Below are 13,765 nucleotides of genomic sequence, written 5' to 3' on the forward strand. Positions count from 1 at the left end.
AAAAAGATCAAATGAAAGTGAATTTATTAAAGACAGATATAAATATGATTCTCTCCCTCCCTCCCTCCCTCCTTCCCTCTCTTCTTCCCTCCCTCGCGCTCCAACTTAGAGGATTCTGTGCTAATTAGAAATGTGTTAAAATCACAAAGGAGAGAGAGAGGAGATCATACGGTATTAATGAACAGAGACAGAGGGATATCATCCAATCTCCATCTCTATCTCCATCTCATCTCTCCCTCTGCACACACACTCCCCCTCTCTCCTTTTATCTGCCTTTGTTTCCTCCTCTTCTCAATTCCCCTCGCAAACTTTGTTTCCCTTTTCTTTCTTCCCCTTTTGTCTTTGCCTCCCTCTGCCTTTTTTTCTCCTACAAATTCCTTGATAATCTATTTTTTTATCTCCAATTTCCCCCCCCTTTTCTTTCTTCTCTTTCTCCCCCCTCTCTCTCTCTCCGCTCCCCCCATCCTTCGGCGGTGCCAGCGCTCCATTAGGCAGCTGTGTTCTGGTTGGCGTGGTTGGAGGCCTGGCGCTGTGCCGCTCTCGGAGTGTCTCAGCAGCCCTCGCCCATCCGTCTGCCCACCCAGCCCCGTGGTCCTTAATTAATGAAAGCTCTGTTGTTTTTGTTTACCGGCCTGTTATATGCTAATCCAGCGAGCCCTGCGTGTGCACGCCCGTCCTTCCTTCCATGTCTGCTTGTTACCCTCTCAGCTGATTAGCATGAACAGCCGTGACCCGATGTCGGGTCCGATAGCCATTTGATCACTGTGTGTATTCTGTTGCCTTTTAAAGGGTCAGTTCACACAAATGGCCAAAGAACATATTTTCTCCGTCATCTCTAGTAGGGCTGCACAATTAATCAAATGGTGATCGCGATTTGGGCTTCCCACAATTAAATGAACATGATCATCTGCGATATTGACGCACATTTTCACACCTGCCGCCGCTATATGATAGTTTTACCTCGGCATACAGCAGCAACGTAACAGCCACACTGAGGGGTTTTGGTTTTTTTTGTTCTGTTTTTTATATGCTATGCGTCACAAATTAATTTCCATTCACCTCCATTGTATAGAGTTGCAAAGTGGGAGGGTTATTTCAGACATTTAGGGTTCTGAAAGTAGAAGTCTTGTTCATTTTCTGCATGTTTGCAGGTGACATTTGGAGCAATCCAAGCCTAGCTGAGTCATCAAAGATAAGCAGCTGTCTTAGAAAATATCTGACTCTTTCAGTCTGTGTACAAACCAGAATTACCGCCTCACGGTTGTATGCTTCCACCAATCAGTCAAGTTACAGTTTACATCCATGTCTGTCCCAAACGTCATCACTTCATCATTTTATCCTGTTAGACATTTGTATGAAATTGTCATAATTAGCATACGAATTCTTGAGTTTTGGCCAAAAATGTGTTTTGTGAGGTCACAATGACCTTTGACCACCAAATTCCAAGTGGATGCCAGATATAATACAATTCCCTCGGGACATTCCTGCGATATCGCTTTCATGAGAATGGGATGGACGTGTGGTCACGGACATGAAAAAAATTCAGATTTAATTTTAAATCAACACTTCCCACTTTTATTTTAAAATAAAAGCCCCCAAGCATTTTGTTTTTTCTGTGGACAGAATTCCTGCATTTGTTAACACAAGGCTTTTGTTCTGAAATATGTGCAGGACAGTGATGTAGAACATGCAGTGACTTGCAGGGCTCCATGAATGAATATAGTACAAATGACCACACGTTTATTAACATTTTTCTGTCTAAAATAAATATAATGACATTAATAATGAAATGAAATGGCCATTATGAAAGGTAAACTCTATGTAGAAAGAAAGAGCTGACAGCAGCAGAAACGCTGCTGGTGTGGACGACACACGCGTGAGACACGCAGCAGTTCAGCGAGGCAGCCGTCACGCACTGCTCACAGGGGCAGTCTGGCCCAAGCGCTGGACACTAGAAGACAAACCGGAAACCGAACAACAAAAAAAATGGGCAGGGTTGACTGGACTGGACTGGGTTGATATTGAAATGTCCAGAAAATGTTGCCTTTGTATTTTTGCCTCTGAATTAAAGTACATAAATTAATAAAAAAGACTGTTTAGACAGGGCTGAATTCATGTGACACTATCAGATCTCTAAACTGGTTTGCTTAATTCAGCCGACCTGTTTAAATATAGGAAAACGTCTTCAATAATTTATTAAGCATGAAACCTTCTCAGCCGGGCGTCATTAGAGGGATGATTAATGACTAATGTGATGTGTTTGCACCTCCAGCCTCCCGCCTCACCTGCATGTTTGTATTAGCAAAAGTGTTTGACTCGGCAGCAGGTATGGAAGGTCAAAGGGGTCAACTTTTTTTCATTCAGACAAAATGAAACCTAAACTTCTGGACGCTAAAGCCACCAAATAAAACTCTGATGAAAGAAGAAACCTGCATCGTAGAACAGGACAGGATATCCGGGTTATAATAACTAACTAATCCTCTTGTGTCAGCACATAATTCTGACATTATTTAGTGTCACACACGAAGCTGCATTTCAGTATTTCCAGTCAAACCGTGCCGACTTGTAAACAGTGTGTAACGACACGGCTTTAAAAAGACACTCGACTCTCCTCTCTGTCAGCCGGAGCTGCTTGCTCTAACCTTTCCTGTCACTATGAATTATGGGAAGGAGACGAGCAGAGGGATGGGACGGCTCTCTGAAGAGGAGGGATGAAAGAGGGAGAGAAAGAGACGGAGAGTTGGAGGGGAATGAAGGGAGACAGTCGGATCACAAATGGGAGCGGAAGAGGAGAAACCGCTAAGTGACAGAGGGAGCGTGAGGAGAGGAGGAAAGAGAGAGAAAGGCGAGAGAGGAGATCAGACGGCGATCATAAGAGAGCGCCAGAGATGAACTTTCTTTTGTCTGTCAATTAGAGGGCTAATTTCTCTCTGGTTGGGCTCCAGAGTGCCAGAGACGGGCGGCATTAAAGTGGAGCTCAGAGGGATAATAAGGGGCTCTGGGACCGTTCTGCTGCTGTCGCTCACTATCCAAACATTAGTATTACAAAGGCGCCGCATAACCTCAACAACACGGAGGGTCTACGAGAGGGCTTCCCAGGAATACTGGGCTCCTGAAATAGATGCAGATAAAGACCACCCCCCCCCGCATTAGATGAAGATTTACTCCTGGGAATCCCCACATGGGAGGCGTCCTGCTGTCGTGGTGGTGTGTTCAGGAACTACTCGTGAAAGTACACTTGAAGTACACTTGAACATAAACAGACGTCGTTGTCGGGCACTAGCTGAGAGGACTGACGCTGTAGTTTTTCTCGGACAGTCTCCTTGCATTACATGCTCAGGAGCTCGGGCACCCATGGATAATGTTGAGCATCCAAGGGGAAATGTGAATTGGCCATATCAGGAGAAAACGTAACGCTGTTCAATTATGGTAAATAGAAGATTACACACAGTTTTATCTACGGGCTTAACCTGTGTCCATCCTTATATTAAAATCTCCTGGTTGTAGTCTGACAGTCTTCTGGGTATTAACCCCTCAGCAGTTTCATACAGAACAGTTTTTAATAGCATGTAAAGCGGACACGTGTAAGATCGACAACTAGTGAAAGAGCTAATAAAGTATTTCACAAAGTGGCAGATTCAGACAGACAAAGATTAGTTACAACTTCCCGAAAAAAATGGGATTAAAATGACAGAAGTAACATCAACTCATCCGTCACAGAAGAGACAGAAACGTGATTGAATGTTGACTATTTCAGCTAAACACAAAAGATCCCACCCGTCTGAAAAGTTCTGGTCTGTTTAACAGTGTTCAAACTTTTCAAAGCTTTATTCCATCAAAATAGAGCGTTCATTTAGATGCATCGTGATAGAAGGACCCTCTATTGAATAAAGTGGACTGATAAGATTTTATTTTTGGGGGGATTTTTACAGTGAGAGATGACAGAGAGAGAGATACAACAAAGCTGCCTGGCTGAACTCCAACAGGTGATGTTACGGTTCATGGTCAGCATCCTAACCTCTAAGTTAAAGGGAGATTTTCTGACTTTGCCATTTTTTCATGTACATTTAAAGCTCATTTTTAAATTCAACATGAGCATGCATCAGTTTCTTATTGTCATGTAGCCCTTAAAGGACCAGTGTGGGAACAATTAGGGGGATCTATTGGCAGAAATGGAATATAATATTAATAAGTATGATAACAAAAATCGTTGTGTTTCCGTTAGCTTAGAATGAGTCGTTTATATCTACATAGGGAGCAGGTCCTCTTAGCGGAGTCCGCCATGTTTCTACAGTAGCCCAGAACGGACAAACCAAACTCTGTCAACTTTTCCTGCTTGGGCCGGAGTCGATAACGTTACTCGCTCTCGTCACCGCCGCTCTCTCTCTCTCTCTTGCTTCACCACTCACTTAGAACACACTCCAGAGAGGGACTTTCTCGTTTTTGCGTCGGCCACCGTAGCTCTCCAACATGCTTGGCACGCGGGAGAGGCTGCAGTTGGTTGCAATCTCCTCACCTCACCTTACCGCTAGATACCGCAAGATGATGGTATCGTATTGGTGCATAGACTAGAACGTACTCGCCAATAACGGATCCCAAATTTTGGGCAGTATCGGACACATTTCCGATACTGGTATAGGTGTCAGAACAACTCTAGATTGTGCTCTAGGTAGCTAAAAAGTGTGCAAGGTTTCTGTGCGTAACAATCCCAATCAATCAGGATGTTCTTTAAAGATATTGATGATGACCAGTGTGTGTGGATGCATTGTACAGCATCCTGTCAGATTTAACTCTGCACTAAGATAACACAAGTAATGAACAAAGCCCACACGCCCAGAGGAGGAGATGAAGACGCAGATGGAGTTAATAAACAGTTGAGCAACATCCTTCATTCCACCCTTGGATGGCTACTTCAGTGTGTGTGTGTGTGTGTGTGTGTGTGCGTTTGTGTTGCAGTGATCTTAATTGAATATTGATAAGTGAGGCGAGCACACGGGGTAAACAGCTGTGACTGGTACTTCATCATATGTGTGTGCATCACTCATTATCAGGCCCAGCTGGTCCTCCGAGACGAGTCATCAGACAGTGACCGCACACACACACACACACACACACACACACACTCACACACACACATTCCTACACGCTCACACTTATTACAGTAATTGACAAACAATTCTGACAGAGATCAAAGTCACCAAAAACTGTGTAGACTGCAGAGAGGGATTCCCCGGTGGCTTTGTTGTTTGTTCAGTAAACAGGCCTCCGAATCTCACATTTATTCATCACAACTTTCCCTCGTCTCGTCCCTCGGAGGGGTCCCTCCCTACCTGGGTGAGCCAGCATCTTCATCCTGTTGCCGTGACAACAGAAGCCATTGTCTTAGTAACGCAAGTCGGACGCAGAGCGTTTAATGGAGACGGATTTAGAAATGACTGGCATTTGTTTGAGTGGAAGGGAAGTGGTGTAGGTAGAGGGTCTTACGGTTGCGTCACAGGTCTCCTAGCAACCACAGTTTGGTGCCATGCATGATGGAGGTCCATTGGAGAATTGTCTGTCTGTGTATGAATAACGGCTGAATATACTGATGGAAGAAAGATCGGGACGGTGTTATAACTTGTAACCTCCATATGAGAGCAGTGCTAGCCGGTGGGGCACGCTCACATGCACAAACATGCACTAAAAGCATGCACGGCCGGCCCGGCGATGTTAAAGGTCCCACATCGTGCTCATTTTAAAGTTCATGCTTGTATTTTGGGTTTCTAATAGAACATGTTTACATGCTGCAATGTTCAAAAAACACTTTATTTTCCTCATACTGTCTGCCTGAATATCCCTGTATTCACCCTCTGTCTGAAACGCTCCGTTTTAGTGCATTGCAACGGAATTGCAACGGAATTACGTTGCTAGACAACAGTTGGGTCCATGTTTACTTCCTGTCTTCTGATGTTATTCACATACACTGCAACAGGAAATAAACTGGGACACATTTAGAATGTTTACGTTTAAAACCGTGTAATGGTCTAAATATTGTATATTTGTGACATCACAAATCGACAGAAATCCAAACGGCTTGTTTCAAACGTGCAATTTCTGAATACGGGGCTGTGTGTATTCCTCCGTATGTTGAGCATTTTGATAGTTTAACAGTATTTATAAAGCACTTAAACCTGCTTTATAATATAAGACATGAAAAAAATCACACTTTTTACAATATGGGACCTTTAACAACTGAGGAGAAGCTCGGATTACAACACACACAGACGTAAAGAGACTTCATTCTCTGCTCAGGTAGACATTACTCCTCTAGGTAGACATTACTCCTCTATGTCTTTACATCTCAAATCATTGTTTGATGTTATATTAATGCTCTGGATATCGTAAAGAGAACCTAGGACATACTGTATAAATGTGGTTTGACTATAACTCCAATGAGTTTTGTTTATTAAATGAAACACCCTGACGAGGTTGACTTGTTTCAGTGTGGGTTACTGTGACACCGTCCTGTCTTGTTTCATCGCCCTGTCTCGGTTGTTATCATATTATTGCTCCTAACAGTCCGTCTCTTTGGACACATCTGGACACATCAGGCCGGCTGGTAAAACGAGTAGCAAAAAAAAAAAACATATGCACAGAAAGAATGGCATGATGAAGAGAGAGGAGGATACGGATGGACTACAGATAAACGTGTATTGTGTGGACAGAAGGATGTGGGCTGAGAGAGCTAGTAACATACAGTTAAACACACACACACACACACACACACACACACACACATACATATGTATGTCTGCCGTTAGGATTAGGAATGCTCCGATAGCCCCTCGGGCCTCCGTTCATCCACAGATGGGATTTGGTAAATTTTCTGCGTTTCACAACAACATCCACATCCTGGTTTTAATATGTGGAACACAAGCAGCACAAATCCAGAGTCAATTCTGTCATGCTTCCTACGTAGAGCCTGAATCCTGAATCCTGCCAGAGCCGGCCACACAAACACATGAATCACCCCCTCACACACACACACATACACTCTGAGGAGGCTGTGAGTCATGTTAGTGTTTTAGGTTTCATTCATTTGTCTGTGGCAGAGTGACTTTGCAGCATTGATGGATGTTAAATCAAGATTTCATTCTCACACACTCTCACGCTATCACTCAGGAAGTGATGCACACGTGTCACTAGTAGAGATGTTACGAGAACCGATACGAGAAGTCGATGCCAAAATTCTAAAAACGTGACGGTACTCGTTTTCTACAGTACCGTACGATGCCTGCAGGGTCTGAAATTAACACCCGCCAAGCGCCAAATGCGGCTGCTTCTGTCCTCTGCTCTGTGTGTCGGAGTTTGACACAAACACAACAGCGCCATGCAGCAGCGAGATCCAGAGATGCAAAGATGCTCTATGTTCGAGAAGAGGATTCACTCGTGGGGGGAAAATCTGAACTGAACAAACTGAATTTCTATCTTTTGTTGCTTATTGCTAAATCTCTGAAAAGTGTGTTTTGTTTTATTGAACTCTGGACTCTTTATTTCCGGTGAATGTTATTGGTACTTGCATTTGATTATCTTACACGTAACTCCCCAGATCCACTTTGTTTGATCCAATCCAACAGCATCCATTCAAGTTTCAGAAGAAAACCATGAAGAACTGACGTTATGTGGACAATAAGTACCTCATACAACCCCTATACTGCCAGCAGACTCACTGCTCCTGGGTTAAACAGAGACTCAGTGCTCCTGGGTTAAACAGGGGGTACACACCTTCTCTTTGAGATGCTTCTGTATCTCAGACAGGGACCTGGGAGTGTTCTGTGGACCACGCCTGAGAGAAACAAACAGACAATTCAGTTAATTCCCGTTCAGCTGCTGCCACCAAACGCCTAGAAACGCAGCGTGGTATTCCTTTGTTTAGAGAACGTTGTGCTGTGTGGTGCTGGTAGGAAGAGGAGAGCGTGTACCTCACGCTGCTGCTGCTGCTGCTGGCTCTGCGGGCCGGGGGAGCTCGGGGGCTGAACCGCCTCAGAAACTGCATGTAGTCCACCGTTTCACCGCCGCCCTCACACACCTGTACGGCAGCAAGAAACAGAGAGCCGTGTGAACAAGAAGCGGAGCCACATACAGTACAGGACACAAGATGATGGCGTGGGACAAAGGGCAGCAACCTTTACCATCAAAACTATAAATAAACTTTACTATCAAAAGAACTGTTTTAGGCAAAAAAAAATCTGTCTGGAGCCGCAAAACATTTGAGCATTGTGATGAAGTTTATAGTCTATAGTATATATATATAGTCTATATAAGTATATAGTATATAAGTCCAATGCAGTGAGGGCCAAACGGAGTATTAGGGCCACATTGAGGGAAACAAATCTGAGATTTCCAGAATAAAGTCAAAATATTAGGAGAAAAAAGTAGTAATATTACGAAAATAAAGTCATAACTTAACGAGAAAAAAAGTCGTAATATTACGAGAATAAAGTCATAATTTAACGAGAAAAAAAGAAAATAACACGTAAAATTACTACTTTATAATATTATGACTTTATTCTCGAAATCTCAGATGTATTTTTTTCCTCAATGTGGCCCTAATACTCCGTCGTACCGTCGTACCATAGACCTACAACAATGATAAATAAAAATGTAAACAACACAGTTATTCATTTCCATGTTTAAACCTCCACAGGGAGCCTCTGGAGAGGAGCTGAAGAGATGCAGGTTGCAGACCACCTGGTCTGGGGGGGAAACATTACTCCACATCCAACCTGCACTCAAGCCCAAACTTTCCAAACATTCCAGCACCAGCTTCTGCGATAATGGCACATATTATGGCGTGGTCTCCGTGGAGACGGGAGGTAGCAGCATGGCGATGTGGCTGGCTGGCGTCAGGTGGGTTGAGCAGTAATTTTCAGGACGAGGCTGTTTGGGGAATACACTAGGTGCCGTTCTCTGGAACGGGACACACCTGGGAAATGCAGCCGCATGCTTTTGTTCTGACCTTGTGCTGTTTTACTGCACACACACACACACACACACACGCACACACACACATGGACACACACACACACTTAACAGAAAACTGGTGAAGAGTTGGCACATACCCAAACACACAAAATCAGGGAACTAGTTTCCACAAAAACACACACACACACACACACACATTCAATCAAGCAGACAAATACTTGGCACACACACACACACACACACACACACACGTACACCTATTTTGGTGGCTCATAATCAAAGTACAGTCCCTGCTGCCCTGCCCTACATCCTTCCATGGTGTAATCCAGTGCAGCGGTCCCCAGCGGAGCTCCTGGCATTGAGTCTTATTATAGACACCACACCGTCCAATTATCACTGCTATCAGCGGCCACGGAGCGTAACACACGGGTTGGAGGCAGGGGGGGGCTCTCCGTGCTCTATATACCTGGGACGGCGTTGTTATACCTGCAGTTCAGTTTGAGGCTGAAGGTGACATGGAGGGCGGAGGCCATAGGACATGTTGCGATGTCTGGACAAAGTCATCTTAAAATCATTATCTATAGGTTAAAGACATAGCTGCTGGTCTTCAGGGCGCGCTCTGCTGCTACGTCACAGGTGGTGTGTGTATATCCAGCCGATCAGACTGTTATCAGGCCATTAAATGGGCGTTATCAGCCTCATAGATGTGGGCCTGCTACACCCACTAGTAGGTCCTTAAAGGGGACATATCGTGCTCATTTTCATATTTGTACTTTGGTTTCTACTAGAACATGTTTACATGCTTTAATGATCAAAAAACACATTATTTTTCTCATCCTGTCTGTCTGAATATACCCGTATTCACCTTCTGTCTGAAACGCTCCGTTTTAGCTCCTGTCTCTTTAAGAGAAGTCTGCTCTGATTGGCTTGTGAGAAAAATATGGTGCACCTTTGCCAAAGAACGTATATCGCCAAGAAGTGAAAGTCAATTGTTCGTTTCATTGCACCATCAGCGCCCAGCAGCAGAGCTACGCTGCCACCATTTTGGACTGAAAGCGAACTGACGCCAATAAAACGTCCGTCGTACAAAAGTAAAACAAAATTATTTCTATTCTATTGTCGTATTCTACCAAAATGGCCTGTGTTGAACAATAAAATATTATAAATATAATAAGCGTTTTCAGTCCAAAGCAGCAGCTGTTGTCAAAAAAAAACACCGGAGTTTTGTCTCTTTGCTTCTAAACTCTTTGCAAAAGTAGTTCTCAAGCTGTGGTTGATATATTCTAATGAGTCTGCATGTGACATAGGAAGGGGAGCCACATCTGAATGGCTTGTTGAATCACATGTTTTCTGATCTAGACAGCCCACAAAAAAACTGACTGTGTTGTTTTATTTCACAGTTTGTGGGTTGGGAGGAACTCCAGATACCCAAATGGAGCACAAGCACTGAGAAAGTGAGTTTTTCATGATATGTCTCCTTTAAGATGCCGAGTACCGATCTGATACCAGTGTTTAATTAATCAGCTGTATGCCTCACTGTGTGGAAGTGACTGGGATCATTCTTGACTTAAACAAAAGATCGGATCGGCCCCATTGTCACTGATATCCGAGCTATTTGAGTCAGTATCGGCACGATATCCGATCCGGTATCGGTGCATCCCTAAACTAGTGGGTTTAAATTTAGGCTTTAAATTGCAGAGTGTGTTCCCAAATAGAAAAGGTAGGATGCTGCAACGTTAAAGTTCTAATCACTCTGAATAAACACAGAAAAAAAAGACATTCATGGAGGGAGGAGACGGAGCTTGAGCTCTCGTGATGCGGTGGATTTTCTCTGTCTTGTTTCCCTGCATGAGTCTGTCTGTCTGTCTGTCACTCCGGCTTCTTCTTCATCATCCGATTTGTCGGCTGTGATTGTCTTTTTGTCATCGACCCTCCTCCCTCTCTCCTTCTCCCCCCTCCCGTTAAGCTCTAATTATTCAGTCGACTTTTACTTTCACAGGTCCAGATAATGCACCTTTAATAACTGATCAATATTTAACGCAAAAAGATCTTGATGCATGAGACCACGTAGATAAATAAAGAAGAAGAGTGTGGGGGGTGTTGTCGGGCTGCTCGTGGCATCTCGCTCCCCCGAGCACGAAGCAACTTCCACATCAGAATGTCACCAGAACAGCAGCTGCTCCTCCGCTGATAGTCCTTTAAAGTAAACTTTCCACAACTCTCCAGAAAGCACACTCACCCACACACACAGTGTCTTTAATGAATAAGACGGTGAGTGGGAGGGGGGGGTGGGGTTGTGTATTGGGATGGTGGTGGTGGTGGTGGTGGTGGAGGTGGGGTTGGGGGGGGTGGAAGACACAAAGTGCTGATATTATGGGAGGAAATCTGTGTGGGAAAGACAGGCAGTCAAACTGTCAGGCGTGAGCGCCGAGACGGAACAAAGAGGAACAGTGGAGACGATTACGGTGGCGTAGCAGAGTGACACACAGATGAAGATGAAGGGAGAGAGGAGGGGGGGGGGGGATTACGCCGACGTGCACGGACCCCAAACACACACACACACACACGTGCACGCTCGATTGATCAATGCCAGAGAGGATGGTGATACGAGGCTCTCATTAGGCCTTCGTTGATGCAGAGTGACGACTTCCAGCGTCCTACATCATCACCTCAGCTTTCACAGCCCGGACGAAAAAAAATATGTATTCCTTCATTTTCAGGCATGCTGAGGAAATGTATGGAATAAAACATATAAAGAATAAGTCAGTGGGCTGGATCAGAGGGAAAAGTGATGCCAGCGAACGCAGCAGAGGTGCAAACAAATAGCGTCTGCTTCAACAGCTGCTGGATTCACTTCTCCTCTGACCAGTCTCCACGGCCGAGGAGCATCGTTTGTCAATGTCAGCCGCCTGGAAGAGATTTTAATATATCTTCTACCGCCCTCTTGTGGAGGATGCCTCTCATGACAACACATCATTTTGGAGGGAAATGTAAGACACATTTCTTTCACATCCTATAACCAAGCGATGCCCAGATACCATCAGCTCAAACTGGAAGTGTTTTTACTTTGGGAGGTCAGAGTAGAAGAGTCAGACATCAGAGTCAGACCTTTTGAAAGGTCAGTCCTTTAACCCACTGAGACCCACGGGGTGCTGTGCTAGCTTGTCGGGAAGGAGGCTTAATGACGTCCCTTGACCTCTGACCTCAAGATATGTGAATGAAAAGGTTTTGATAATCACATGCTGTATAAAAGTGTTATTTTCGCCTATTCTAAAATTATGTATTTTGAATATTTCTGCACACTGGGGTCCTTAAACACTCTTTGAATTACATGAATTGGGTATCACTGTAAAGCTGAGACTCTTGTGGATCCAATGAGTCCAACTGTATTCATGTGTGATGATGTTAGTCCCCATAGGAGACATTTCATTGTAGTTAGACCATTGTTTTTTTTTAAACGTAACCTCAGTCTATGTGACTCTAAATGGGACCATAATTTACTAAATGAACATCATGCTGTTTTGAAGAAGACTTGAAACTAGAGATTGAGACCATAAACTCATGTTTACAATGTTTACTGAGGTAATAAATCAAGAGAGAAGTAGGCTCATTTTCTCATAGACTTCTATACAATCAGACTTCTATACAACCAGAGGAGTCGCCCCCTGCTGGCTGTTAGAGAGAATGCAGGTTTAAGGTCCCTTGGTGTGCCCACACATTGCTTAGGGAGTGTGTTGTTGTAGTACTGGTCAGTGTTTGAACCAGCAGTCTTTACACAACAGAAAAGTGAACTATCTGCCGGTAGCTTGGTCAGATCCAGCTTTGGTTAGTTTCAGATTACTGCTGGACCTCACAGAAGGAGATGAGTGAACCTAACTGATGAAGCAGCCACCTTTTGCTGAAGACATCTGACCTCTGACCTCAGTGTGGTGGACAGAGAGGAAAGTTAGTGTCCCCACTCTCTCACCTCGTCGAGGACGGCGTCCAGCTGGTTCTGGCCGACAGTCAACAGGTTCTTCAGGACTCGTCTGAACTCCTCCCTGCTCACCAGCCCCGTACCGCCGGGGTCCAACGCCACGAGGGCCGACCTGATGCTCGCCAGTCTGCCGTGGATCAGAGGCTCCGCCTGCTCCAGGGTGAGCTGCCGGCCCGGCTGGACTGAGGATGAAACATTAAATGCCACTTTGAAGCTACTTTAGAGAAAGTTTCACAGGAGGTGGTCATATATATACACCTTCCTGCATCGCCACATCATTCTGCAGACCCAACTGAGTAAAGTTCTGCGTACAAAATAGGCAAATGCAGCAGAGGAAACTGGAAAAACTACTTACATCTGCCTGTGTGGATCCATCCTGAGTGTGTGGTGGTAGCAGCCGGAGCAGTGTGGGGCCGCCGGCCGATGACCAGTCGTCCCAGTCTGGGCTGGAGAGGCAGCAGCTTGGCCATACTGGGAGAAACTGGTGTGTGTGTGTGGAGAGAGAGAGAGGCAGGAGGCTGATAAACGACACGGGGTAGTGACTGTGGTTGCTAGTTAACACATGAACATGATCTCTCTCTCTCTCTCTCTCACTCTCTCTCTCTCTCTCAGATTGTATTCAACCTCTCAGTCTGGTTTTGTTGCCTCAGCTCGCTATTATCAAACCAAGTAATCCGTCACCATGGACGCAAAGAAACAATGAATATGTTCCTCCTTAATGTTCAAGACAGATATTCAATGAAGGCAACTAAAAAAAACACAGTGGTGGAAAGTACATTAACTGAAACACAATTACTTTAACTGAGTATTTAGTTACTTATATTA

At 44.6% G+C, this 13,765-nt stretch overlaps 1 protein-coding gene and 1 long non-coding RNA gene across 2 annotated transcripts in view; both read right to left on the minus strand.

The window, feature by feature from the left end:
* The window catches only part of efcab6 (EF-hand calcium binding domain 6), a 39,282-nt gene extending 25,831 nt beyond the window's left edge, over positions 1 to 13,451 (minus strand). The window contains exons 1-4 of the mRNA XM_037759897.1: positions 13,296 to 13,451; positions 12,932 to 13,122; positions 7,962 to 8,068; positions 7,765 to 7,825 (exon numbers count right to left, since the gene is read on the minus strand). Of these exons, the coding sequence (XP_037615825.1) occupies positions 7,765 to 7,825; positions 7,962 to 8,068; positions 12,932 to 13,122; positions 13,296 to 13,410 (474 nt within the window). The 5' untranslated portion in view covers positions 13,411 to 13,451. The remainder of the gene's footprint in view (positions 1 to 7,764; positions 7,826 to 7,961; positions 8,069 to 12,931; positions 13,123 to 13,295) is intronic.
* On the minus strand, positions 2,034 to 7,531 carry LOC119482424. The gene is made up of 3 exons (XR_005205422.1): positions 7,264 to 7,531; positions 2,555 to 2,562; positions 2,034 to 2,044 (listed from the first exon to the last, which is right to left on the minus strand). It is a non-coding gene; the product is annotated as an uncharacterized LOC119482424 (long non-coding RNA).
* Positions 13,452 to 13,765: the final 314 nt, after the last annotated feature.

This window comes from Sebastes umbrosus, chromosome 23, assembly GCF_015220745.1.
Source record: "Sebastes umbrosus isolate fSebUmb1 chromosome 23, fSebUmb1.pri, whole genome shotgun sequence".
In the NCBI taxonomy this organism is placed as follows: domain Eukaryota; kingdom Metazoa; phylum Chordata; class Actinopteri; order Perciformes; family Sebastidae; genus Sebastes; species Sebastes umbrosus.